General features: G+C 42.2%; 2 protein-coding genes across 5 annotated transcripts; one reads left to right on the top strand and one right to left on the bottom strand.

Annotated features, from left to right (window-relative positions):
• The first annotated feature begins 689 nt into the window (after window positions 1-689).
• LOC131103063 (TANK-binding kinase 1-binding protein 1-like) lies at window positions 690-10,172 on the top strand. 3 transcript variants are annotated; one of them, XM_078797369.1, is made up of 14 exons: window positions 847-895; window positions 1,583-1,727; window positions 2,537-2,762; window positions 2,902-3,033; window positions 3,224-3,328; window positions 3,399-3,528; window positions 3,640-3,839; window positions 4,580-4,641; window positions 4,791-4,897; window positions 6,095-6,273; window positions 6,416-6,670; window positions 6,741-6,812; window positions 6,881-7,078; window positions 8,954-10,171. In XM_078797369.1, the coding sequence occupies exons 2-14, from the start codon at window positions 1,717-1,719 to the stop codon at window positions 9,080-9,082; spliced, it is 1,806 nt and encodes a 601-aa protein (XP_078653495.1). In that variant the 5' UTR covers window positions 847-895; window positions 1,583-1,716; the 3' UTR covers window positions 9,083-10,171. The 3 variants fall into 3 exon arrangements, with proteins under 3 accessions (XP_057904926.2, XP_078653494.1, XP_078653495.1); XM_058048943.2 differs by lacking the exon at window positions 1,583-1,727 and having other exon boundaries at window positions 690-895; window positions 8,954-10,172; XM_078797368.1 differs by lacking the exon at window positions 1,583-1,727 and having other exon boundaries at window positions 690-895; window positions 2,537-2,756; window positions 8,954-10,172.
• Window positions 10,173-10,339: 167 nt separating this feature from the next.
• On the bottom strand, window positions 10,340-26,351 carry LOC131103062 (oxysterol-binding protein-related protein 7-like). 2 transcript variants are annotated; one of them, XM_058048940.2, is made up of 23 exons: window positions 26,190-26,351; window positions 23,673-23,874; window positions 22,400-22,543; window positions 22,274-22,327; window positions 21,998-22,111; window positions 21,645-21,812; window positions 21,389-21,515; window positions 21,163-21,281; window positions 20,996-21,085; window positions 20,740-20,797; window positions 20,402-20,532; window positions 18,660-18,740; window positions 18,211-18,391; window positions 17,965-18,036; window positions 15,144-15,358; window positions 14,917-15,054; window positions 13,689-13,752; window positions 13,022-13,100; window positions 12,810-12,954; window positions 12,590-12,740; window positions 12,381-12,507; window positions 12,058-12,180; window positions 10,340-11,094 (listed from the first exon to the last, which is right to left on the bottom strand). In XM_058048940.2, exons 2-23 carry the CDS (start codon window positions 23,808-23,810, stop codon window positions 10,986-10,988), a joined length of 2,628 nt encoding a protein of 875 aa, XP_057904923.2. In that variant the 5' UTR covers window positions 23,811-23,874; window positions 26,190-26,351; the 3' UTR covers window positions 10,340-10,985. The 2 variants fall into 2 exon arrangements, with proteins under 2 accessions (XP_057904923.2, XP_057904922.2); XM_058048939.2 differs by having other exon boundaries at window positions 20,740-20,881.
• Window positions 26,352-26,924: the final 573 nt, after the last annotated feature.

The following is a 26,924-nucleotide window of genomic DNA, read 5'->3' on the forward strand; positions in this document are numbered from 1 at the left end:
CTTGACTACATTAATTTCACACATGGAATAAGAAACAATATGTTGTAAATGTTGTAATTTGTAAATATGATTATATTCTTTTACATGTTTCTTCATGGAAAGTAATAGAAATAGTAATCACACAAATAAGGAAATTGCATTGGTAATCTACATTAGAAAGAGCACAGAACAAACACAATATCAACAAACATCAACAAACACAATATATTATCGATCATATCTATCATCCCCAAACACCTGCTACTGCAAGCCTCCATCACATTTATACTCATACTGCGTGGCAGCCAATCAGAAGGCGCGGTGGGCGGGACCTAGCCTGTCCCTTTTCCAATAATTGCAAAGTCTCAAAATGTTGACTCACCATTACTTTCTACCGCAATACTTTGTACTCTACAAGACTCGCTACTACTCCACTGTACTTTATATAGTACACGCTAGTGTACTGTAGTAGACTGTGTAGGCAGTAAACAAAGTTTGGGTGCACATGGTTATTATGTCATAACATTGCAGGATGGAAGACTGCTGTCACAACGTCAACATACTGTATATTATAAACTTAACAGCTACTTTTTACAACTCGTTACTATTATAATATACCGTATAGTGTACAGTAAATGTTCCTACATTTATTATATACAGTATGGATTATAATTTTTAATGTATTTTCATGTGTTTAGTGTACTTGCATTTCTAATTACATGAATACATTGTTGGTATAAAGTATATATATTGATGTGGTACAAGTTATCTATGCAATGACGCCCCCTCCCCACCTCGATGAGAGGGGAGTGGGAGGTCCATCCTCATCGGCATCCACTCGGCATTCAAGTCATGTCGAATCTCCTCAGCACCTTCAGCGTCAGCGTCTTCATCTTCACGGCTTTGCTCATCGAACGTAAGTACGATACCGTATCAGTACCTGGAACTTTGCTAACCTTGTCTTCACCTTTCGCCACGACGATCTTTGGCAACATGCTACATGCTAGCCCGTCTGTACGTGTTAGTCAATCAAGTCTAAACGAGCTAAGCTAACGAAGCTTTCATGCTAGCTGGATGGTTGATAATTACATGCGCGACAAATGTGTTTGTTCTTCTTTCTGATTGGCTGCATTGCGCAGGGCGTGTTGCGTTCAGGTGTCGTCGGTGTAGTGGGACATACAAGACAACGTGGCGACGGTGGCGTCTTTTGCAGCACAAACTTTTTTCACCCACAATTAAGCCTCGTATACTTCACATCATCTCATTCATTAGCTGATAAAAAAACAAATAAATAATAACGAGTTGCTTTGAAAAAACTGAAAATGAACATTCTGATCCCTGAAGTCACCACCTCAAAATCAATCATCACTAAAATCACAAATACATGACACATGAGTACATGCTATAACAAATACAAGCATGTATTTGTTAGCATGTTAGCCCAAAATGTGTAATATGAACCAATGAAATATAATAAGATAGATGTTTCAAAATGTATGTATTTTAGTGTGAGTGTGTAGTACTGTCATGGAGTAGCAGTGTGCTCTTTATCTCTGAGATGAACACAAATAGAAGAGAAGCAGCGAGAGCTTTACTCCTTCAGGTCACACACGCTGGATGGCATCCAAGCAGAGTGCTGCTTTGGGAAGTAGCGGTGGCATCGTGCCTGCATGCTAGGAGGTAGAAGGAAACACACCTCATCCACTTTGCAAGGAAAAAGCCACAGGAACCATTCCAATGATTGCAAGGTGACTAAAATAAACAGGCTGGTGACCGCTTCAGGGTGTCCCCCACACCAGCTGGGATAGACTCCAGCTCAGCCATGATCCTGAACAGGAAAGAATAAATAATTAATTAATTTGTTAATTTGTTAATTTTCGATATCCTCATCCTGGAGACTATCCCTGCTATCTTGGTACAACCTGGACTGCTTTATTTCTTCAGGCCTTGTATGGGGAACGTACGTGTCAGCTATTTGGCCTCCATACTAATTCTAAACACGTTTCATGTCACCTTATCAAAAGTAAGAAAGTTCCCTGCTAGAGTTTGAATGTCATTTTTTTTCATGTCATTCTATTACTTTTATTGGAAGACTTGAAGAAAGGAGACTGCAGGGGTTATTCGTGTTGGATGATGAATAAATCAAAGTGATGAAAACATATGCTGTGCCCTTGGCTTGCAGCGTGTGTGTGTGTGTGTGTGTGTGTGTGTGTGTAATGAATGGAAGCGGAGCAGGGCTTGATGGGAAGGGAGGAAGACAATACTGGTTTCAGCGTGTGTGTGTGTGTAATGCATGAAAGCAGAGCAGGGAGAAAGACAATACTGGCTTGCAACGTGTGGGCTGAAAGTGGACGTGTGAGAGGAAGACAGTGTGGGTTGTGGGAGTGGGAGTGGGAGTTATATGGTGTATGGCACCATGCATCCCTCTCCGCTTTTTACAACACACACAAACTTCCAATTAATGGTAAAAGTCAAATTCAATTGTGAAGGTAACATACTATGTTTACATTTTTCAGTAAAAAAGCCCAAATGAGAAGATACCCTTGTTGCCCAACAGATACCCTCTGATGGATGTATTTGGCACAGCGGCGTTGGGGCTGTTGGGAGGAGGGGAGGGGCTACGAGATGATGTGGGCTGGTCGGCAGATCATCTCCAAGGTGATGTGTACCCGGCATCGGGATTGGCTCTGGCTGCCGCCTATCACGACATCAAGATCCGCCTTGCCAGTCTGGAGAGGGAGAACAGCAGCATCAAAAGAAAACTCAAACATTACGAGGTCAAGGTGCACATTCACACATTCATACATACAGTATACATACATACATAGAGTATACATTCATATATTGATCCATACATCCAATATAGATAAAAACGTGTTACATATGCTGAGTGTTTTCTGTCTTCTTTTGAATGAAATGAAGTTTCCCATGATGAGTCCATTTGGGGAGGACAGGGTGGGCTTTCCCAGTGAGTCCATGCTCAAAGACAATGACATCATCCATCATCCTGAGACCACCAACCTCCAACACAGGATCAACTCTCTCAGCCAGGAGGTACGGTCTGCTCATCACATCAATGTTACCAACAACGTCAGGACACTAGAAGCTCTCATAATATCACTCAGTAAGGAGAAGTATTTCATCCCTTGCTGAACACCACATGATGATGATTATTACTCTCGTTGTTATTGTTATGCAAGCAGAGAGAGACAGAATGTAAACGATGCCTGTTGGTGTGTCTCAGCTCCAGAAGAGCAAGGAGAGAGAGGAGCAACTGGAGGATGTCATCCAAGCCTATGAGAAGATTCACTTGGAGAAAAACAGCGTCCAGAGAGATCTTGACAAGATGGTTAACGCAAACACGTGTAGATGATATCAGTACGGGTATCACCTTGACGTTCTTCTTGTATGTTTTTTAGACAACGCTAGCAGAGCAGCACATGGAGCAAATCCGCAGTCTGGAGTCGGCTCTCAGGCAGAGAGAAACGTCCCTGCAAAAACTCACCACTCATCAAGGTGTTCTCCACGCCAGCCTGCTTGTACCTCGAGGTCAGCTCTCATATTCATGCAAGTCTTTCATGTTTTCCAAAAACAAGAATTGGGTGCACAGGAAGGGATCTTCTGTAATTTCATACCTCATTTCATACCAAATAAAAAAAGAGGGCAGAGGGCCGACACTGCAGAGCTCCTGCAGTCTGGATGCGCTGTCAGGTGTGAAGCTGCAGCGTCTGGAAGCAGAGCTGGAAGGAGCGCTGCACCGGGCCGAGGGAGCGTCTCAGAGAGAGAAGGAGCTGAGGGCTGAGCTGCAGAGGCTCCAGGAGGAAGTCGCTCAACTACAAGAGGCACACAGATCCAGACAGGTAGACATGACAAAGATGTCCGACTTCCTTTTTAGTTAGCTTGATTTTGGAGAAACTTTTTACAGAAAAACCTTTGAATTGAGGCTGCACGGCGGTGGAGTGGTTAGCGCGCAGACCCCACAGCTAGGAGACCAGGGTTCAATTCCACCTTCGGCCATCTTTGTGTGGAGTTTGCATGTACTCCGGTTTCCTCCCACATTCCAAAAACATGCTAGGTTAATTAGCGACTCCAAATTGTCCATAGGTATGAATGTGAGTGTGAATGGTTGTTTGTCTACGTATACGTATGTGCCCTGTGATTGGCTGGCCACCAGTCCAGGGTGTACCCCGCCTCTCGCCCTAAGACAGCTGGGATAGGCTCCAGCACCCCCCGTGACCCTCGTGAGGATAAATGGTAGAGAATGAATGAATTAATTAATTAATGTTGATTATTTGTAGTGATGATGGGCTGCATGGTGGTCAAGTGGTTAGCGTGCAGACCCCACAGCTTGGAGACCAGGGTTCAATTCCACCCTCGGCTATCTCTGTGTGGAGTTTGCATGTTCTCCTTTCTTCTATATTGTATTTGGATCATGTACTATCGGCTGCACTTTGGTTATCCCTGTCTTTATTCATAGAGACCGCCGTCAGAAACACTATTTTCCTAGCAGGAATTATTCAAGTCCATAAAAAGTGACAAAGGACCGTACCGTAATGTGCTAATAATAAACAGAAGTACTAATGATGTCTCTGTGGAGCAGGAGTTGGGGCCACACTGTGAGCACTGTGATGTAGAATGGATCAAGAAAGCTGGAGATGAACAGTAAGTAAGTTACATGACATTACATTACATGACTTTATGACCTTATCAACAAATCAATGTACCCTACAACGTACAGCATTCTGTTTCTGTGGGAATAAATGTAGAAATCTCCATGGGAATATGTAGCTCAGCGTCTGGCTGTGTTGCAGGGTGAATCTAGCGTTGGCCTACACCGAGCTCACAGAGGAGTTGGGTCGTGTCCGAGCATTGGCTGCAAAACAGAAGAAGCTTCTGCTGCAGAGCCCACGGGAACCTGGTAGGTGTCCTGGCTAACATGGCTCCTTAGGAGGCCAAGTTATTGATGATAGGCTGGAGAACCTTCCTTTCATGACTATATGAATCAGTTTGTCATCATACATACCATCTTCATAATATACGATGCCAAAGCAAAACATGGGGTGCATGATTATTATCAGATCTATATGAGGGAATATGACATCATAGCCATAAATCCAATAACATCAAAAACAGGTCCAATAATCGATCATTTAAATAAACGCGTCAAGATTACCGTGTGAGCGAATAAGTCAAGCAAAAGTTGACTGTGATCCCACAGTGGCTGCTCAGGGCGTGTGCCTGAATACAGTGCGCCTTGCTGGGTTACACCAGGTGGTTCCTTCCCCTCTGTACTCCGGTTCCCCTGGTAGTACTAATGTGCTAGTAGTATTCATTCATTCATTCATTCATTTTCTACTGCTTTTCCTCACAAGGGGTGCGGGGGGTTCTGGAGCCTATCCCAGCTGTCTTCGGGCAAGGGGTACACCCTGGAGTTGTGTAATGTCATAAATAATGAATTATATAAGTGACTATAGGGGTGCTATGTCATGTCTAGAGAGCTCTAATAATGTTTAAAAAAAACACATTTAGAAGGTTTACATTTAGCGCTTTTTCCTCACGAGGGTCGCGGGGGGTGCTGGAGCCTATCCCAGCTGTCTTCGGGCGAGAGGCGGGGTACATCCTGGACTGGTCGCCAGCCAATCACAGAGCACATATAGACAAACAACCATTCACACTCACATTCATACCTATGGACAATTTGGAGTCGCCAATTAACCTAGCATGTTTTTGGAATGTGGGAGGAAACCGGAGTACCCGGAGAAAACCCACGCATGCACGGGGAGAACATGCAAACTCCACACAGAGATGGCAGAGGGTGGAATTGAACCCTGGTCTCCTAGCTGTGAGGTCTGCGTGCTAACCACTCATCCGCCGTGCCGCTCCGTGCTAGTAGTAATGTCATAATATTCCTGGTAGTGGTAATGTAAGGATATTCCTGGCAGTAGTGATGTTTATGTTTTATGGCTGTGCGTATTGTCATGCTGATGAAAGGATAGATGATGTTGACATAATGAATAAATCATGTTATGGTTATTTACGTCCTCAATGAAGACCCACTTTTGTTTTTTTACGAGGAAAGGTGCTAATAAATCCTTTGGTTCCGCCCACTTTCCAGGCTCTCGTCCTCCTTCGGCAACTCAGCGTGTCTCCACCGCCTCCCCCAAGTCTACTTCCCTGACCCCCGATAGGCTGATCCCCTCTCCTCCCCTGCACAATGGCCCCGCCTCCTACTCTTTTCAACCAACCAGCAGCCATCTTCGAGCAAAGTTCCAGAGTCGCCGCAGTTACTCTGAGGTACACTTATGATTTTTTAATGTATATGTTTTTTTTTTTTACTGGTGTTACTGTTTTAGTGGGGAAAATAATAATTGATGATTTAGTAGGCTCATGCTCAGGAAATCAGCAGGGGTGAAATAGTGGTGTTTCCTGGTCCAAGGTTTCTGAGCCATCATCCATCCAGAGATTCCCATCCCGACTGAGGAGGGAGCCGCTATCCACCTTGCCCAAGCCCAGGTCCTTCTTTGGGGAGACTTATGGACAGTCCGAATCCCTGCGTGGGAACTTCAGGGGCCTTGTCAGACCAGCATCGGCTTGTGGAGGCGACAGAAGAGTCGGATCAGAAGAAGATGGGGGGGTCAGCAGTCCTCATCTTCATTTGCTGGACTTGGGTTTCCCTTTGACGGCCGAGGAGGTAATGAAGGTGATGTCTTTGACGTACTAAAAGTATTTTCTTGATGCTTCTGTGCTGCTGGTGTCTGCAGGTGCATCACTTCTGTCAGCTGGACCAGCCCACCATGCTGGTCACCCCCCCGCAGTCATCAGATGACGAGGAGGTGCCGCATGCAAGATAAGCTTTGCTAATGTTCACAAAACGTTTTATCCGGTGTTGTTGTCGTTGCAGGATTCAAGTACGTATCTTTCGGCGGCCGCCAGCCCTCCTCCATCGCTTAGGGAACGATCCCTCCTCCCTTCCTTCTCGTCTCCCAGGAAACAGCCTCACAGTCCTTCTTCTTCAGCCCCTGAGGGCCCGACCACACTCTCTCGCCATCTGCCTGCCGACATGATGACGGAGCATGCTCAGTCCTGGCCCTCCATTAACGTAAGTGCAATCCATGACTTTTACAACAACGGGGGGGAACTTTTGGCCACAACTGTACACGTGTGTATGTACGTACGTACATGTACGTACGTGTATGTATGTATGTGATTATTATACGCATATATATGCATATACGCATATACTATATATGCATATACGCATATATATATATGCGTGTATGCATATATGCATATATATATTTATATATATATGCATACATATATGCATATATATATGCATACATATATGCATATATATATGCATACATATATGCATATATATATGCATACATATATGCATATATATATGCATACATATATGCATATATATATGCATACATATATGCATATATATATGCATACATATATGCATATATATATGCATACATATATGCATATATATATGCATATATATATATATACATATATGCATATAAATATACGCATATACGCATATATATATGCGTATACGCATATATGCATATATATATGCGTATACGCATATATATATGCGTATACGCATATATGCATATATATATGCGTATACGCATATATATATATGCGTATACGCATATATGCATATATATATGCGTATACGCATATATATTTGTATATATACGCATATACATATGCACATGTATATACGCATATATATGCATATACGCATATATATACGCATATAGTATATGCATATACGCATATACTATATATGCATATACGCATATATATATGCGTGTATGCATATATGCATATATATATTTATATATATTTATATATATATATGCATACATATATGCATATACACATATATGCATATATATGCATATATGCATATATATATATATATATGCATATATATATATATGCATATATGCATATATATATATATATATGCATATATATTTATATATATACGCATATTCATATGCATATGTATATACGCATATATATGCATATACGCATATAGTATATGCACATACGCATATATATGCACATACGCATATATGTGCATATACGAATATATACATACATATATATGCATATACATATACACATATACGCATATATATATATATGCATATATGTGTATATGCATATGTGTGTATATGCATATATATGCGTATATGCGTATGTGCATATATATGCGTATATGCGTATATATATGCGTATATATATGCATATACGCATATATATATACGCATATATATATACGCATATATATATACGCATATAGTATATGCACATACGCATATAGTATATGCACATACGCATATAGTATATGCACATACGCATATAGTATATGCACATACGCATATATACATATATACATACATACATATGTGCATATACGCACATATACATACATACATATATGCATATACGCACATACGCACATATGCATATACGCACATACGCACATATGCACATACGCACATATGCATATACGCACATATGCATATACGCACATATGCATATACGCACATATGCATATACACATATATATGCATATACACATATATATGCATATACACATATATATGCATATACACATATATATGCATATACACATATATATGCATATACACATATATATGCATATACACATATATGCATATACGCGTATATATATATATGCGTATATATATATGCGTATATGCATATATATATATAGATGCGTGTGTACGTGTGTGTATATATATGTCACATGAAAGAAGTCCTTTATTTTGGAATGAATGGTGAAGCGGTAGCAGAGGAAAGGCGGTGAAGGAAAGGAGTGATGGATGAGTCCTGATCCATAATCAATTATTAGCAATGCAAAGGCCGAGCACCCACATCTTTCCATCCTGGTGACTTTGGTGTCTTCCTCTGCTCGCAGTTATGGATGGAGTCTGAAGAGAGCGCCGTACGAAGCTGTCCTCTTTGTCAGCTGACCTTCCCAACGGGGTATCCAGACCATGCCCTCATAAAACACATCGACTCGCACTTGGAGAACAGCAAGATCTGATAGCATTCCCATTGCTTTCCTGACTACAAAGGAGTGTGAGGAACCTGAAAAGAACAATTGTTACACGATGTGTCAGGAAACTTACAGTACTTGAAGTTGGTGCTGATGTATCGCTTCTTTAAGCCTCGGTCACGACCAGTCGTACGGGCTCCTACATGCAAAAAAAAAAAAACATGTGAGTTGTGACATGATGTAAGGTTGTTTGTCATGGCAAACTCTACAGGCACTTACGTATATTTCGGGCTCCAAGTGGAACATCTCCACTTCGTCCATATGACCAACGTGTCTTTCATGTGTTTTGTTGGTGAAACATTTGACCAAAATGGGTGTCGACATTTTACTGCTTCATGGCCACCACAACCACTGGATGTTCTCCACCAACAACCCCCCCAAAAAACAGTCATTTGGGGAACGCCAAAAATCACATAAAAAAAAAAAAATCAGCTGTCCGCTTGTGACCTACAGACTTTATCCTGGGATTACTATACCGTGTACTTTTTATCACCAGGGATTACTGTACAGTGTACTTTTGGATGGATATGGATGCAGAGCTAGATGCTGGCTACCATGTTTAGCAACAATATAGGAGTGAAATACTGTCGGCTTTTTGTTTATATTTGTCTTACATGTACATCAATACCATACTGTAAATGTTACACACTGAAATCTAATTTGGATTTTCTTTAAGAAATACTAAATTAAAGCATCTTTTGTAATCAAAAAGTACATGATGGTAAAAGCTAGCCAAAGTCTCTTTGGGTGTTTTGCTTATTTGCAGCAGATGACATTTAGCTGATAAGCAGGACAAGCAGGTTTGGGACGTTCCTGTCATCAGAGTCTTGTGATTGGCAGCAAGGTCATGTGCACGGAGGCCGGACTTGCAAAGCAGGTTGAATTCATCCTTTGCTATCCCACTTGAGCAGGGATGAGGGGTACTACCAAACTGGATAACAACTTCAGTAGTCACGTATGTCTATGTACCCTGTGATTGGCTGGCCACCGGTCCAGGGTGTACGTGTCTACCGTGTACTGCCCACGACCCTTATGAGGATAAGTGGCATAGAAAACTTTGTATTTTATGATCTGTTAAACGGTGGTTACATATTTTTTAACCATGTTTATACACAGTGTACATTCAATTAGTTTGATTTGCTATTAATTTTATTGACTAAACTATGAGTTCAATACAAATATTTTTCCTCAGACTGACTGGAGCATTTGAAAAGCATGTCATAAATGTCAAAAAGCCAAAGCAAGGATATTATCAAACCTTTTATTTCGAGCTAATTAGAGGAAAAATGCAGTATTTTTCCTTGACAGGTGACTTTTTAAAATACTGCATAATACATCGTCAATCAAATAAAAGCCAGAAGATTATAATTGGCAAGAAAAGCAAGAAACACCTTCCAACATCAACGCCGTGATGATGTCACAAGTTCATAAGCATTTAAAAAAAAAAAAAGGTCCCTCATACTTCATACTTTTCTTCTCAATACTCTACAGGAGGCCAGAAGATGACCTTCAGAATCTGTGCGGTAAAATGAAATATAAATATTGTTGGTAACAGACATCTTAAAAGAAACATTTATCCCACAAATAGAAGCTACAAATAGACGCCACCATTTCTGAATATCATGTAATTAAGATGAAAGGCAAACGAGGGATGATCGTTCTGCTTTCCATCATCTACAGAGGTAGGCAGCAAGGCGGGAGGACATTGGACTTCCTTAAAGTGTCGTCATCTGTTCTGTGGTGGCACCTCACCTCATGTGCTCAAAAAAAAAGACCACGCCGAGGCTCATGTATGCTAACAAACACCCCAGCCTCTCCACCCTGGCTGTAGCAGCACTCTATACTACATTCACACTTCCCTTTAGTGTTTAGCTCCATCCAATGCAGCCGTTTACCACAGCTCCAGGTTCTCGGTGTTGGAAAAGCCTGGTTCTTCACGGAGCTTCCAGTAAGTTCCCGTGTACAGCCACACCTCCTGGCCAGCATCATCTACTTCTTTGCTGGAAACACAAAGAAAAGTGCTGCTGGTTAGCAAAGCTAACATTTCATAACTCTGAGACTCATCACACACTGTGACTAAAGAGTGACTAAAATAAAAGGTCATGACTAAATAAGAGGTCAGGACTAAAGACCCACTGAATAAAAGGTCACGACCAAATACCCACTAAATAAAAGGTCATGACTAAATAAAGGGTCTTGCCTAAATACCCACTAAATAAAGGGTCATGACTAAACAAGGGTCATGACTAAATACCAACTAAATAAAGGGTCATGACTAAACAACAGTCATGACTAAATAAAGGGTCATGACTAAACAAGAGTCATGAATAAATACCCACTAAATAAAGGGTCATGACTGAATACCCACTAAATAGTCATGACTAAACAAGAGTCATGAATAAATACCCACTAAATAAAGGGTCATGACTAACGACAGTGAATAAAAGGTCATGACTAATTACCCACCAAATAAAGGGTCATGACTAAAGACCCAGTGAATAAAAGGTTGTGACTAAATACCCACTAAATAAAGGGTCATGACTAAAGACCCAGTGAATAAAAGGTTGTGACTAAATAAAGGGTCATGACTAATTACCCACTAAATAAAGGGTCATGACTAAACAATAGTCATGACTAAATAAAGGGTCATGACTAATTACCCACTAAATAAAAGGTCATGACTAAACAAGAGTCATGAATAAATACCCACTAAATAAAGGGTCATGACTAAAGACCCAGTGAATAAAAGGTTGTGACTAAACAAGAGGTCATGACTAAATAAAAGGTCACGATTAAGGACGAAGAGCAGACATAAAAACATAGAAGATGAAGATGAATGAACATTTGTGTAAAAATGGTTGCAGAGTAAGAAGATCAAAGATCCAAAGAGGGAACTAAATGACATTTAGGAACATCAGAGGTCTTTTTTTTTTTAAGTAGAAGATGTAAGAAGCTGAAGGTACCTGAAGAACCTGGGGACGTGCTCCTGTCCTTGCTTGGCCATCTCCTTCCTCCTCTCCCTCTGCTTCTCCTCCACCTCATCCTTCTTTTTGTCGGCCTCTGCTACCTTTCCCTCCTCCAGGAGCCTGAAGGAAAGGTTGGTGATAAAACCCAATCAGCTCAAAACCTGATGGACGTGGTCATCACCGCTTTTACTGTAACATCTTCTCGATTCTGCTCTTTTATTGACTTTGTGGATTCTTTGCAGTCCTATTTTGGTTCTATCATGAAATGTGTCAGCTATGCTAACAAGTTCTATTTAGAAAAAGAAGCCTTGGTGTTTTACCTCTGGTCGGGTCTGAGTCGGGTGTCTGTCGGAGGAAGAAGAGCTTTGAGTTCAGGCGTGAGTTCGTTGCTCTCCCTGGCGTAGCGTGAGAAGCCATAGTACTGGAAGTGATCATCAGGTTGCACATCTGCTCAAGGAAACGAGACGTCAGAGCAACAAGGAACATACGAGGAACCCTGGAGGAACACCAGGAACCATGAAGTGCTTACTGGGCTTCCAGATACACTTGGCGGTTGGCAGCGTGTCACACACGATGCCTTCATGCCAGAGCCCTCCAAAACGATGGACAACTTCTCCAGCCCGGTTCAGAACCACACCCTGGACTTCGTTTTTGTTGTTGTCCGAGCTCCAGTATCTGGACTGCATGGACAAGAAATCATCTCAAACCTGACTGAAAATGACTAACTTCCTTTTACTAAGCGATCTTACCTTGACAAACGTTATCTTGCAGGTGCAGACGTCGCTATTTTTATTTCTGATGATCACCTCGCCGTAGTGCTCCAACCAGCGCTGCTGACTCAGCACGTTGTGAATGCAAGTAACGGCTTTGTTCCATTGGTAGTGATCGCCGTACCTGCAAACGTCAGCGGTTAGCATCCAGCCCGCTGATGGTAGCGCACGCAATGTTAGCATCGTCTCACTTGGGTAACGTAACGTTGACGGGTCCGCTCGAGATGATCTCTACTGACTTGCCCCAAAACTTGTTCTTCCATCTTTGATCTGGAGGAAAAGTTTAAAGGAAATAACTTGAAGGCTACCGTTTAGGTCGCTAGCTCTCTAGTTTGCGAGTTAGCATGTGTCTCAAGACCCTGCAGTTGCGCAATATGTTGTAAATAAAAAGAGTATAAATGTGACTATAGTCGTGTTTTGTCATGTCTACAGGGCTCTAATAATGCTTTGTTCATTTTAATCTGAAAAAAATAATTTGTCTACCCACCAACTATATGTGGTTTCTTAAGTTTTTATTATTTGCCGTTTTATTATTATTATTATTATATTTATTTATTACTGATTTTCTTTATTCTTGATTTGTTTATTTTTCATCTTATTTTGTGCAGAAAAATAAAAATTAAGATATTTGAGAACAGTGGAATGTTTTATCAGAGCTTTTATTGTAGAAAATCGGAACCAAAGCACTGAAAAAGTTCTGTTTTTAATAAATGCGTTTTTTTTTTTTTTTTGGGAAAACCTGATGCGGCCCAGCCTTGCCCAGACCCTAGCTCCAGTGGCCCCCAGGTAAATTGAGTTTGAGACCCCTGCTTTAGAAGACGGTATATACAGTATCTAGTAAACGGGATATTGTAGTACCTTGCCAGAAAGTGAAGTTTGGAGACTCTGCATGGCAGGCAGAGATGGGAGGATGATGGCTGACCTGAAGACACAAGAGAGTATTATGGATTATCACATACTACAACATATACTACACCCTAGAAACCACCCAAGATGATACTGTGTCATAACCCAAGGCAGTGATACTGATAAAATATAGAGTTCAACCATGTCCAGTATCAGCCCGCATAGCTGTCCACTTAGGCCAGTGAAACAACCAATCAGAGAACAGCGCACTAACGTGTGCCACCAGTAAAGTCTCCAATCTGCAACTATGTGCTTACAAAACCCGGGCTTAACTTTCTGAACTCCACTCATGTGACAGGAAATATCAATAATTAATATAAACATTCCTAATGCTGGGCTGCACGGTGCTTGAGTGGTTAATGAGCAGGCCTCACAGCTAGGACACCAAAGTTCAATCCCACCCTCAGATGACTTGTTTGCATGTTCTCCCCGTGCATGTGTGGGTTTTTTCTGTGTACTCCAGTTTCCTCCCACATTCCAAAAACATGCTAGGTTAATTAACGACTCCAAATTGTCCATAGGTATGAATGTGAGTGTGAATGGTTGTTTGTCTATATGTGCCCTGTGATTGGCTGGCCACCAGTCCAGGGTGTACCCCGCCTCTCGCCTGAAGACAGCTGAGATAGTCTTGCTGGGATACCGATCGAAAATGAATGAATTAATGAATGATTGCTAAAAAAAACAAAACTTGATTAATAGAACTTTAATTGTAAGGCATATTGATAAGATAAGACTATTGATAAATAGTTGAAATGATTGTGTTTACACATAAAGTGAAAAATGTCTTGAAATAAAATGGTCTTTTATTTAAATAGTATGTGATAAGATCATCACATGCTTTGTCTGGTATCAGGCCTTGTATCGTGCCAGTATCAGCCTGAGACTGAAGGTCTGAAGGTGTGATGCTGATAACCTATAAGTACAACATGTACGAACCAGATCAGCGTATCATCATCATCTTCAAAAGGTGGACTTGCATGTCAACGTTGCACCTTTGAAAATGTTTTGTCTTTATTTCAAAGCAATGATGGAGTCAGGAAGCTATCATCAGAGAAGGTTCTCCAAAATGGAACACCTTTTTGGAGTATCACTGTGACAACAATGACGCTATATGTCCAAAATAGTTTCTTTTCCGAAGACTGAGTACTGCAGTAGTACCTTAGAAAGTGTCTTATGATACCTGCTCGCTGATAAAGCGGAAGCCTCGGTCTTCTCTGTGATTCTCGTAAGTTTCTCCAAGAACAGGATTGAAAGGTTTATAGCGATACCGCCATGACGCCCACGCGTATCCAGAAATGGAGAAAGCTGCAACGTATACCTGGAGAAGAAAAACATGTACTCAAGCTCCTCAAGTTCTTCCTTTTCTCATCGTTTTAGGCCAGAATGAAACCTCGCCGTCACACTCACCATTCTCTCGTACGGATCGTCGGTACGACTGGCGATGTCCAGCAGCTCCGAGTACTCCAACTCTTCGGTGAGTCTCTGCAGCAAGGACAGCGGCTCGTTGAGGACAACTGGCATGGAGACCCGAGACAGGTCCTTGCCGATGTTGTTGTACAGGATGGTCATGATGCCGATGTGGCTGTTGTCCGTTCCCTGGCCGGGGAGGATGCTGCGTCGACCTGGATCAATGAACAAGTGTCTGATATCAGTTACCGTCGTTTCCAGAGTATATTGACCACTTTTTTCGTGTTTTGAGCGCAGCTCCTTGTTAATAATAATAAATTTTATTTGAGGGCGGCACGGCGGTCGAGCGGTTAGCGCGCGGACCTCACAGCAAGGAGACCAGGGTTCAACTCCATCCTTGGCCTTCTGTGTGGAATTTGCACATTCTCCCCGTGCATGCGGGGGTTTTCTCCGGGTACTCCGGTTTCCTCCCATATTCCAAAAACATGCTAGGTTAATTGGCGACTCCAAATTGTCCATAGGTATGAATGTGAGTGTGAATGGTTGTTTGTCTATATGTGCCCTGTGATTGGCTGGCGACCAGTCCAGGGTGTACCCCGCCCCTCGCCCGAAGACAGCTGGGATAGGCTCCACTGAATGAATGAAATTTTATTTGTATAGCGCTTTTCAGAGTACTCAAAGACGCTTTACAGTACAGAAAAAGAAATAAAAATAGAGTTGAGTAAAAAATGCATTAAGGAGGATGAAGGAGGTCTGTGAGGTATGGAGGGGTCAGATTATGGAGGACTTTGAAGGTGATGAGAAGGACTATGAAATGGATACGTTGGGGGACGGGAAGCCAGTGGAGGTTTTTAAGGACCGGGGTAACGTCTTGACAGGAGCGGGTGGAGGTGAGGAGGCAAGCAGCTGAGTTCTGAATATATTGCAGTTTGTTGAGGATGTTTTGGATGTTGTACTGTAAAGAATACTGTCCGGGTTAATTGTTTGACGTGGGGTTCGAAAGAAAGGGTTGGGTCCAGGAGGATGCCGAGGTTGCAGTTGATGGGGGATCAAATGAGGGTGGCACTGTTGAGTTTGAGACAGAAGTTATGGGTGGATGTTGTGATGTTTTTGGGATGTTTTGTCACTGTTAAGTTTAAGGAAATTGTGTTCCATCCAGGTTTTGATGTCAGTTGAGCAGTTGGTGAGAGTGGAGTAGATGTTAGAGTTGATGGAAGTGGTGGAGATGTAAAGCTGATGTGTTCAATAGCCATGTTTACATGAGATTTTCCTCTTTCCGAATGGAATCTTTCCGAATGATGTACAAGAAAACAGTGTATACATCAGGGGTCTCAAACACGCGGCCCGCAGGACACTAGTTTGAGGCCCCCGCCTTGATATGAAAGTTTAATGTTAGTGCGGCCCGCGCAAGTTTGATATGGATGCTGTATGGTATCATGTACCCAGAAAAAATTATTACGTTTGATTAATGTTCATGTTAAAGGTTAAATAACTGTTAATAGTTATCCTCCCCATCCGTGTGGAAGTGGTAAGTTTTTGGCTATTTAAGTTTAAAGGAAATAACTTGATCGCTCGCTGTTTAGTTTGCGAGTTAGCATGTGTCTCAAGACCCTGCAGTTGCACAATATGTTGTAAATAAAAAGAGTATAAATGTGACTATAGTCGTGTTTTGTCATGTCTACAGGGCTCTAATAATGCTTTGTTCATTTTAATCTGAAAAAATAATTTGTCTACCCACCAACTATATGTGGTTTCTTACGTTTTTATTATTTTGCCGTTTTATTATTATTATCATATTTATTTATTACTGATTTTCTTTATTCTTGATTTGTTTATTTTTCATCTTATTTTGTGCAGAAAAATAAAAATTAAGATATTTGAGAACAGTGGAATGTTTTATCAGAGCTTTTATTGTAAAAAATCAGAACCAAAGCACTGAAAAAGTTTGTATATTTTTCTGTTTTTAATAAATGCGTTTTTGTTTTTTTTGGAAAACCTGATGCGGCCCAGCCTTGCCCAGACCCTAGCTCCAGTGGCCCCCAGGTAAATTGAGTTTGAGACCCCTGTTATACATGGAAAGGAATATTCCAATCTCCTGTCTACATGCACCGCTATAATCAAACGGAATAGTCAATGAGGCATGCGCAGTAAAACGTAAACAACATCACGTGATTCATCAAAGATGGCGGACGAGAGTGTGATTACCACAGTTGGGACAGTTGCTACGCGTTTTTTTTTTTTTTTTTTTTTTTAAAGCAGCAACGTTGAGCTTGAACGTTCAGTGACTTTTAAAGTTTGTATCAAAAACAAACTTTCCGCTGTAGTCCAGTGATGACTGCTCGCCGCCATTTTCAAAACCTGAGAGACGTCTGCGTGTTACATCACAGCTGAGCATGCGCTGAAAGAACGCACCTTGAAAACTTTCCGATTGAGCGGGTACAAGATACCTCAATCGAATCCGATGATATATTCATTCGGATTGGCACTTTTCTTTCGGAATGAGGTGTATACAAAGGTTACATTCTTTCCGTTTGAGCAAATAACCTGAATGGAATTGGAATATTTGGGTCCATGTAAACGTGGCTAATTAATGACTAAACTACATTTCCCATGATGCTTCGAGCACAACAGGAAGTAGTGACATGGGCGACACTTTAACTAGCCGTATTACATATTACTCACTGTTTAACTATATGTGCCCTGTGATTGGCTGGCAACCAGTGCAGGGTGTACCCCGCCTCTCGCCCTTTGTCTGCTGGTTAGGAAGTGCTAATATTTACAAGGAAGGGTAAGTACTGTAGGTAGGGCCTTTGGGTGTTACCTGTGTCTGACGGGGGTGTGGGTTTGTCAGGTGCATTTCTGAGACTGGCTCGGTATTTCAGGGTGGCACTGGCTGAGGAAGACAACAGCGAAGATCAAGTCAAACCGGTTCTTTCAAAGCAATGTGATGTTTTGTACCGTGATTAGTTACCACATACACACGCATATACGTACATACACTTATGTAAATGTAAGAAAAATGGGGGGCAGATGAAATGCAGGAAGTGACTAAATAGAAGACACTCACCATGTCCCTCTTCAGGCTCTGAGGTACTGGTCATGGTGATGTCACTCAGACCCGACTCATCAGAACCTTCTGCCTCGGAGGAGGTTTCACACACGATCACTTCGCTGGCATCAAAATACTCCGTGGCCATGGAATCGGCCACGGAGGGCATGCGCCTATTATGAGCCAAAGATGGCGTCTTCTGCCAAGGAAAGAGAAGAACAACTACGTTGGTGATGAGATGTAGGCTTCCAGAAGACAAAGGTGGAAGTGGCTGGCTGGGCGTGATGGACGTCTATGCTTCCATCGCAGTGCACGCGATGCCATCAAACACGTTTTGACACATGTAACTACTTTCGGTCGTGAGTGCAAGCGACTGAAGATGGAAGGCTGAACCGGAGATGCTCTATGAAAATGTTGAGGTCATCGCTTCCTGCTCAGGAAGTAGAAACGTGGTGGAGTGTACACACCTGCTCCGCTTGGACGGTGCAGAAGGATTCCTCTGTAGATTCCGAGGACAGGGAAAGGGAATGGACTCTGGTCAGATGAGACTGCACGTCAAGGTACACAAAACACACAAACATGAAAGTCACACAGGAAAATACTCCTATTGCAAGTAGTACAAGTACTTTGATGTTAGGATTTCCTGTTGTACATCTCAAAGGAAAGGAATGCAGTCAAGTGTGCTGCAGTAAGAAACAACAAACCGTGTGGACCACATCTTCTGTTGAACTTTTCACTTCTTCTCAGAGATTTGGCAGAAGTATGGCGACGAAGTGGATGTGTGTGTGTGTGTGTGTGTGATGAATCACAGCTGGGCGATGGCATCAGGACAAGCCCGCCATGATTTTCCAAACAGCCCAAACCTGCTGGACAGTTTCAGCCTGAGCCTTCCCAGCTCAGAAGAAGCCGTGGAAGGGACGGGCACCTTTTGTTTGCAGGAAGAACCCGTTTAAGTCACGTTGTGGACGCAAGCAGAAAGTAAAGTAACCACTGCTGGGCTAATTTCCTTCTGTTTGTGCACCTTCTGCTGATGATCCATTTAAGTGCACTGCGTATTTCTGAGTGTTGGAGCAATGTGTGCTTATTTCCCCCCCATTCCACTTATCCTCACAAGGGTCATGGGCGTTGCTGGAGCCTATCCCAGCTGTCTTCGGGCGAGAGGCGGGGTACACCCTGGACTGGTCACCAGCCAATCACAGGGCACATATAGGCTAGGTGTTCGAAACCACATATTTACTACTACATAGTACTTCCATGCCCACACCATCCACACTCCATACCCAATCCATCAGACAGTATTCAAAGCGTTTACACTACAGCGTACTACATGATAACCCACAATGCATTGCGATCCTACCCCAGCCGATAGACAGGCTGAAGCGGATTTCACTCTTTAAATACATCACTTTGAGATGGGTTTTTTTTCTGTTTTTTTTTTTTTTAAATCAGGCGAGAAAGTGGTCGTTTAGATCCTGAGTGGGCCATTTATTTGTCCAAATACCAACCGTTTACAATTTTGTTTAAAATTTAAGCTAGCCAAAGTGAGCAACGCACTTCAGGTTATTTTCACAAAATAAAACACCCCCTTATTTTTCCTCATACAAAAATCCATAGTGATAAATCAATGCTTTTACTTTGAAAACAAGAAGCGAACCAACTCGCAATATATCCTGTTTGACACTGCCGTTTGGTCCATACTGCTGTTTTTTTTTCATGGCGTTGCATCCTGGGTAATTTGAGTATGAGTAATAAGCTGACGATACATACTCAACATTTCTGGCGAATGCAGTATGCATCCGGGAACTTCTCATATCAAAAATGGCATACTGCCAGTGTAGACACACTGCATACTCAAAGAGTTAGTATGAGTAGTAGTTAAGTATGCGGTTTCGAACACAGCCCATAGACAAACAACCATTCACACTCACATTCATACCTATGGACAATTTGGAGTCGCCAATTAACCTAGCATGTTTTTGGAATGTGGGAGGAAACCGGAGTACCCGGAGAACATGCAAACTCCACACAGAGATGGCCGAGGGTGGAATTGAACTCTGGTCTCCTGGCTGTGAAGCCTGCGTGCTATCCACTCATCCACCGTGCAGCAGAAGTTTGCTAAAGCAGGTGATAAGAAGGATGGTACTGAAGATAGAACTGCATCAGTGGTCTCTTGTGGTCCTGTACACCTGCGTACACCTGAGTGGTTTACCTCTGACAGTGTGCTGCACAGTGTTGCAAGCTGCGAGGTGTCCTGCCGCAGATCCGGGCCGGTCCAAGCCTGTCTGAGTCTCTGTCGCTCCAAAGCCAAACCGTCATGGACGGACTTGAGAGATGTTAGAACTGCAACATGCACAGCACAACGCAGCTTCATCAAAACATGCGAGACGTTCAAACATCACAATGGAGGATAGAATCATCATAAACAGGAGTTCTAGTTCATATTTGTCTGGGTTGGATTGAAATATTCATATCACAGGATAAACCTAGTACATGAAGTAGCACAAAGTGTAGAAATACTGCATTGACGCATGCAGTGATGGTACTTACCTCTTTGGGAGAGCACGCAGATGTCCTGCTGGAGTTTCTTCGCCTCAGGTGAGGTGACCTGAGGGTTGGATAGCTGTGAGTAGACATAGTCTGGAATGGACTGAACAGAACTGAAGTTGGTCCTCAGGTGGCTGGACGTGAACTGTCAAAAGATTAGGAACACCAAGTGAAAGTTTTCTGTAGGCTGGAAAAAAAATACCACCATAATTCCATCATATCATTATTAATGATAATGATTAATAATTGCATAACATACAATTCCTCCCATGGCTTCCACACGGGACAAAGTCCTGGAGTGACCATACGCCCTCCCACTCTTCTTCTTGGGTTTCTCCAAGGAAAGATTCTGGAAAACAACAACAATCCAATCACCGTTTGATCATCACTATTCAGCATTATTATGCGTGAAAGCAAAGCAGTCACCTGCATGCTGATGCGCATTTCCAGGTCGGTGTCGGTGACTGGCAAGCCGCCTTCCAGCCAGTGGAGTCGCTGGATGAGCTGAGCAAGTTCCGTCAGGTCGGTCTGACAGCGAGTCAAATCTGACCAAGAAAAACGTAAATTTATATATATATGTATATATAGGATACACAGTACATGCTACTGTATATTTATATCATGTATTTATGGCTATGTTATTGTATGTCACCATTGGAGGTTGCATCAATGTTGTCAGTCTGCTGCAGCCAAGCCGATACTTTGTTGGTCACACCCGAATGGGAGGGGCTTCCCATCTCGGTTTGGAAGTCTGATGCTGAGCTGGCGTACATTGGCAGCTGATGGATAACATGACATATTGCTACTGTAGTTTATCATATTAAAGTCAGCTTGTTTTGGAAAAAAATGAACCATAGAGGAGTTTTTAAGGTGAAATGTAAACATACATTTATTTATTTTTTACTCACTGAGGCTCTTTTTTGGGTGGCTAAACTGGTCGTGGATGGCAGGCTGCTGTGGCCCAGAGACAGAGCGTGAAGAATTCCACGTTGGATGCTCATTGCCTCGTTTTTACGAAAGGAACGATGCGCACACAGCTTGGTCACCCAGATGTAGAACAGCTCATGGCTCTTTGCCTGGAAAACATCCACCATCATTAATACATTCATCTACTGCATCATATCCCATATGAATATGATACATGGATGATATGGAGGCCTGTTACAGTACCATATAATAATTGTGCTACGATATCCATTATGGTGACAGTCCTAATGATACGTATATGATATCTATATGAATGTATATGCTTGTATTTTACCATGAGGTGGTAGAGGTTGTCTCCAGCATCCAAGTCGATGCGTTTGGAACATCTATTGATGGACATGACAGCCATGCTGACGTCCATGGAGCCGTGGAGTTTTCCTTTTTGAATCTCCAAAATAAAAGCAAACAATCCACAAGTAAATATTCTTATCCTTATGCTAGCATTAATCATTACAACATACATGACTTGATAGATAGATCATACACACCAGTACCTATATGCTGGAGAAATACTACATTCTTTACTAATTGATGATCAATGAATGCTTACATCTTGCTGCGTCTTTGAATACTTGAGGATTCCTTTCTCCAACACAAAGAATCTCTGCAGGGAATACACAAGCCTTTACTACAAAATACTACAAACGAAGAAAAATACTTGACTGATACTACTTACCTTATGCCAGCCTTTCAGCGGGTACTTCCTACTCTTCATCAGGAAACCCTCACACAAGCCGGGGATACTCGCATCCGCACAACCACCAGGAAGGCAGCTCTGGTCCTGATGCTGCATGTCAGCCATCACTTCCCAATCACGAGACTGACAACAAAATACTTCGTTCATAATCATACATCACCGTGCAGTATACACTACATACAAAACATTATACAGCCTACATTCAATAATAATAATAATAATAATAACTAAATACATCCAATAGTCATCATCATAATAATAATAGTCCCTTCCAGTCTTGTGCAGGTCTACAGCTCTTTGGTCTTTCTCACAACGCTTCTTCATGCTCTTCGAGTCCCTTCCAGTCTTGTACAACTCTTTGGCCTTTCTCACAACGCTTCTTCATGCTCTTCTAGTCCCTTCTAGTCTTGTGCAGGTCTACAGCTCTTTGGTCTTTCTCAACGCTTCATGCTCTTCTAGTCCCTTCCAGTCTTGCGCAGGTCTACAGCTCTTTGGTCTTTCTCACCAATCTTCTTCTTCATGCTCTCCTAGTCCCTTTCAGTCTTGAGCAGGTCTACAGCTCTTTGGTCTTTCTCACCCATCTTCTTCTCCATGCTCCCCTAGTCCATTCCAGTCATGTGCAGGTCTATGGCTCGTTGGTCTTTCTCACCAATCTTCTTCATGCTCTTCTAGTCCCTTCCAGACCCATAGTCCCATGGTGGTGGAGAGGTGTGAATGCAGGCAAGTGTTTGAGTGACAGCTGTCTTTTACCCACATCATGAGATGAGATATTTTCTTAGTGTGTCTACAGTGTGAATGGTATTTCACTTATACAGCGCTTTTCCACCTCCAAGGGGCCCCAAGCGTTTTGACACTGTTAACACATTTACCTACTGATGACGCAACATCAGGAGCAACTGGGGGTTCAGTATCTTGCCCAAGGATACTTGGACATTATCACAGGCGGACAGAGGATCAAACCCCCAACCTTGAGGTTGGGACAACCACTCTACCACCTGAGCCATGCCGCCCCCCTAGTATTAGTAGTGTAGCGTATAGAGTGAATATACTGTAGTATATCGAGTGCATAGAGTGTAGAAAGATAGTAGAGTGTATATGGGTTTGTGTATAGAGTGTATAAATATAGTATGGTGTATATATAGTAAAGTGTTTAGAGTGCATAAAGATAGTGTATATATTGTGTAGCATGTAGTGTTGAGTTTCCAGCATGAATATGAATGCGTGCGCCAACAATCAGCATGTGAATGTTTACCTGCTTTGAGTGTTTGGACGAGCCGGTGCTGCTGCTCCTGGAGTGGGCAGGTTGGTAAGCACCGGCTGGGGATTTGTCAAGGCCTGATATCAAAAAGTGGCTGCTACTAAGCGGGGGCGGGCACACCTGGGGGTCCATGCTGCAATGGCTAGCCTGCTTGGACTCGGATGACTGCCTGCGTGTCCCGGCACAGTCAATGACACTGTGTGGGGGTCAAACAAGCAACAAACCAGTGTTACAACAGCCGAAGAAAAACAAACATTGATATCGTATCGACATAACGTGACATGCATCAAACCGATATGTCTTTCATGGAGATGGAAGTGTACATCTGGAACTAAATAGAATGTGTTGATATGTCCTAAAGGAACATCATCACATTACTACTTCCACATCACTACTACCAGGAGAAGCAGAGTACAGAAGGGGAGGGGGCACCTGCTGTGGCCCAGCAAGGTGCAATGTATTCGGGCACATGCTCCAAGCAGCTGCTATGACACCACGGATGTCTCAAACAACAACTGTAAAGGTGACTATAGGGGTGTTATTTCACATCTACAGGTCTCTAATCATATTGCATTGTCCAACTATGAAAATACTGCATTTAAGATTGAATCCTATATCGAAATATATCACAATGCAGTTTTAATCCCTAAATCTCTCTCACATATTACACATTTGATTTATATATAGACACACATATGTATATCATATACTTATTTAACACATTTACACTAGGAATGTGACAACTACAGTTATATTTGACCTATGACCATGACCTACTTATTTAATATACACTATTTACTGTGCAAAATATGTCTGTGAAAGTCTTACGGGTATTAAAGAGACGCACACCCGGCGTGCCACTAATCCCAGTGTGCTCTGCTGCAAATAATCCAAAGAAAAAGCGCTTGTTTTGTTTCCAGAATGAAAGTAAGGATGGACAGAAAAGAAAAAGGAACGTCCATCAACTTCAGCATCAAACTAGAATGAGTTAGTTTGGTGAAGCATGAGGAGGCCACACCTGAGAGAGAGAGAGAGAGAGAGCGAGAGAGCTTGTCAGACAGGTGTGGGGTACAAAGCGGCAGGTATCTGGGCGGGGCTGAAAGGTGACTTGACCGACCTAACAGGCCTGCCAGCTCCATCGCCATGACAATAAAATCACTTTGCTAGCAACTAGGCATCATTAGCTAAAGCCAACAACCACAGATTCATCTTTTTCTCACAGATGCAAACATCCAAAAGCACCACAGCTGCAAAACTACAAACTACCAAGTACATTAGTACATAAAACTATTTAGCATAAGTCACTCACGATGTAGAAATGCCTAAATACTGCTAGTATTGACAGCAGGACATATAAAGTACTGCAAAAAAGATAAACATGTGCTTTGTTATCAGCAGCAATATTGGGAATATGCTGATTAGTAAAGATCAATATTGTTATTTCTTATCATAATCATGTGGTTCTGCTTTCCACTGCTTTGGAAAGTGGCGTGTTTATGGGATGAGGTAATGATTAGCATTATTTCATTGGCAAACTAATTACCCCCTCACCCCATATGGCGGTACAATGACATCATTGCGTTGTTTTTAAAGATGTCCCATGACATGCGTGACAAGAATGTGGACTGGCTGGTCCGCTCCAGACAAAACTTATAACTTGGCCACATATAATCACATCATCTCATTGATCTTGTGTAGATATCACATATACAAAAACACACAACAAACTATTTGAGACAGCATCAAGTCCACGTCCACATTTGACTCCCAAAAGGTACTGACTTCAACTTTGCAATCAAATATCTTCTACAAGTTGTACAAATTATAAACTTTTGATATTATTTAGTAACATTCATACTTTCTCCTCAGTACACTTTTTATTTGACTTTTACCAAGTATTATAGGCCGCATGCATGCTACAGAGTGTGTTATAATAAATCATCATCATAAAGAAGCATTGTAGATATGCTAAGAAGTACTTTGTACATGCATGCGTGTACTTTGTACACGGATGCCATGAAGGTGTGTACATGTGATGTGAACAGACTGGTTCTCTTTGCGCCATGCAAAAACTATTTCAAGCGTTCATTCACTGATAGAACATATCCACTTTCAGAGGAGACTGAAGGAAGTAACAGGAGAGGAAATACTGCCATACTTGTACTACTAGGTCATGCGAGTCAGCATAAATAGAATAGAATACTAGATCTCACCATCATCAATATGAGCTGTTGAACATGGCAGTGAAATACAATGTAAGAACGTGGGAGAGTTTTATGTACACACAGAATCATCAAGGAGCTGGAAATCAATCAAGCAAAACACTTGACTTAGTTTAACGCTGGACGCCACAATGCAAGGCTGGAAAATTAACTCATGAGTTATTCATCAACGGCGGAAGGAGAAAAGACGTGGGATGACGTCACTGTTTTACAGCGAATGCAAAGACTTGATGGCAAAGCAAGGAGAAATGAAGGCGTTTTGCATAGAAAGTAATAAAAAAGGATTTACCTGGCAAGATGACGTTACTTCATCCACACCGAGCACGTGGCGGAAGTCAGCACCTTGACCACACGCAGGTGCATCATGGGAACTTTCTTACCTTCTTAGTCTTCCTTCCACCTGGCCCTGCTGACATGCGTGCTATATGATTAGTGGAAATAATGTTTATCCGAGGCCACACAGCTAGTAGACACGAGTTCGATTCCACCCTCGGGCATGTCCGTGTGGAGTTTGCATGTTCTCCCCGTGGGTACTCCGGTTTCCTCACACAGACAACTGGGATAAGCTCCAGCACGCCTGTAGTAGAATGAATGCACGTTTATCCTGGCACGGTGGACAAATGGTTAGCATGTTGGCCACGCAGTCAAGAGATGGGGAAGATCTGGGTTGGAATCTCTGGTGGAGTTAGCATGTTCTCCTCATACGTGCGTGGCTTTTCTGCGGGTACACCCCCTTTCAAAGGGACAGGGGGGCTGAAACATGTTATTAGCATGTTATGTTTTACTACTACTAGTAGTAGTACTGTTAGTAGTAGTAGTAGTGTTCCAAAACGTCTAACAGCATTTTCATAACACTAACGTTACCCTTATCTGCTCATCTTTCAAAATAAAAGTGGATTGAAGTTTGTCTGCAGCCTTTAGCAGCCATCCATATTCTATACAATCTTCTATAATCTATGAATCTATGAATATCAATCAATTCATCTTCTATGCTGCATATCCTCACAAGTGTTGTGGAGTATGC

This window comes from Doryrhamphus excisus, linkage group LG16 (assembly GCF_037039965.1).
Source record: "Doryrhamphus excisus strain RoL-2023G ecotype Guam linkage group LG16, RoL_Dexc_Guam_v1.1, whole genome shotgun sequence".
NCBI lineage: Eukaryota > Metazoa > Chordata > Actinopteri > Syngnathiformes > Syngnathidae > Doryrhamphus > Doryrhamphus excisus.

Coding starts and splice junctions, on each gene's coding strand:
- LOC131103063 (XM_058048943.2), top strand. CDS start 756: ATGACGCCCCCTCCCCACCTCGATGAGAGGGGAGTGGGAGGTCCATCC. Junction 3,529..3,639: donor CAGCCTGCTTGTACCTCGAG/GTCAGCTCTCAT, acceptor AAATAAAAAAAG/AGGGCAGAGGGCCGACACTG. Junction 7,079..8,953: donor AGTCCTGGCCCTCCATTAAC/GTAAGTGCAATC, acceptor CTCTGCTCGCAG/TTATGGATGGAGTCTGAAGA.
- LOC131103062 (XM_058048939.2), bottom strand. CDS start 23,810: ATGGACCCCCAGGTGTGCCCGCCCCCGCTTAGTAGCAGCCACTTTTTG. Junction 21,282..21,388: donor CATTGATGCAACCTCCAATG/GTGACATACAAT, acceptor TTTCTTGGTCAG/ATTTGACTCGCTGTCAGACC. Junction 12,508..12,589: donor CAAGTGTATCTGGAAGCCCA/GTAAGCACTTCA, acceptor TTCCTTGAGCAG/ATGTGCAACCTGATGATCAC.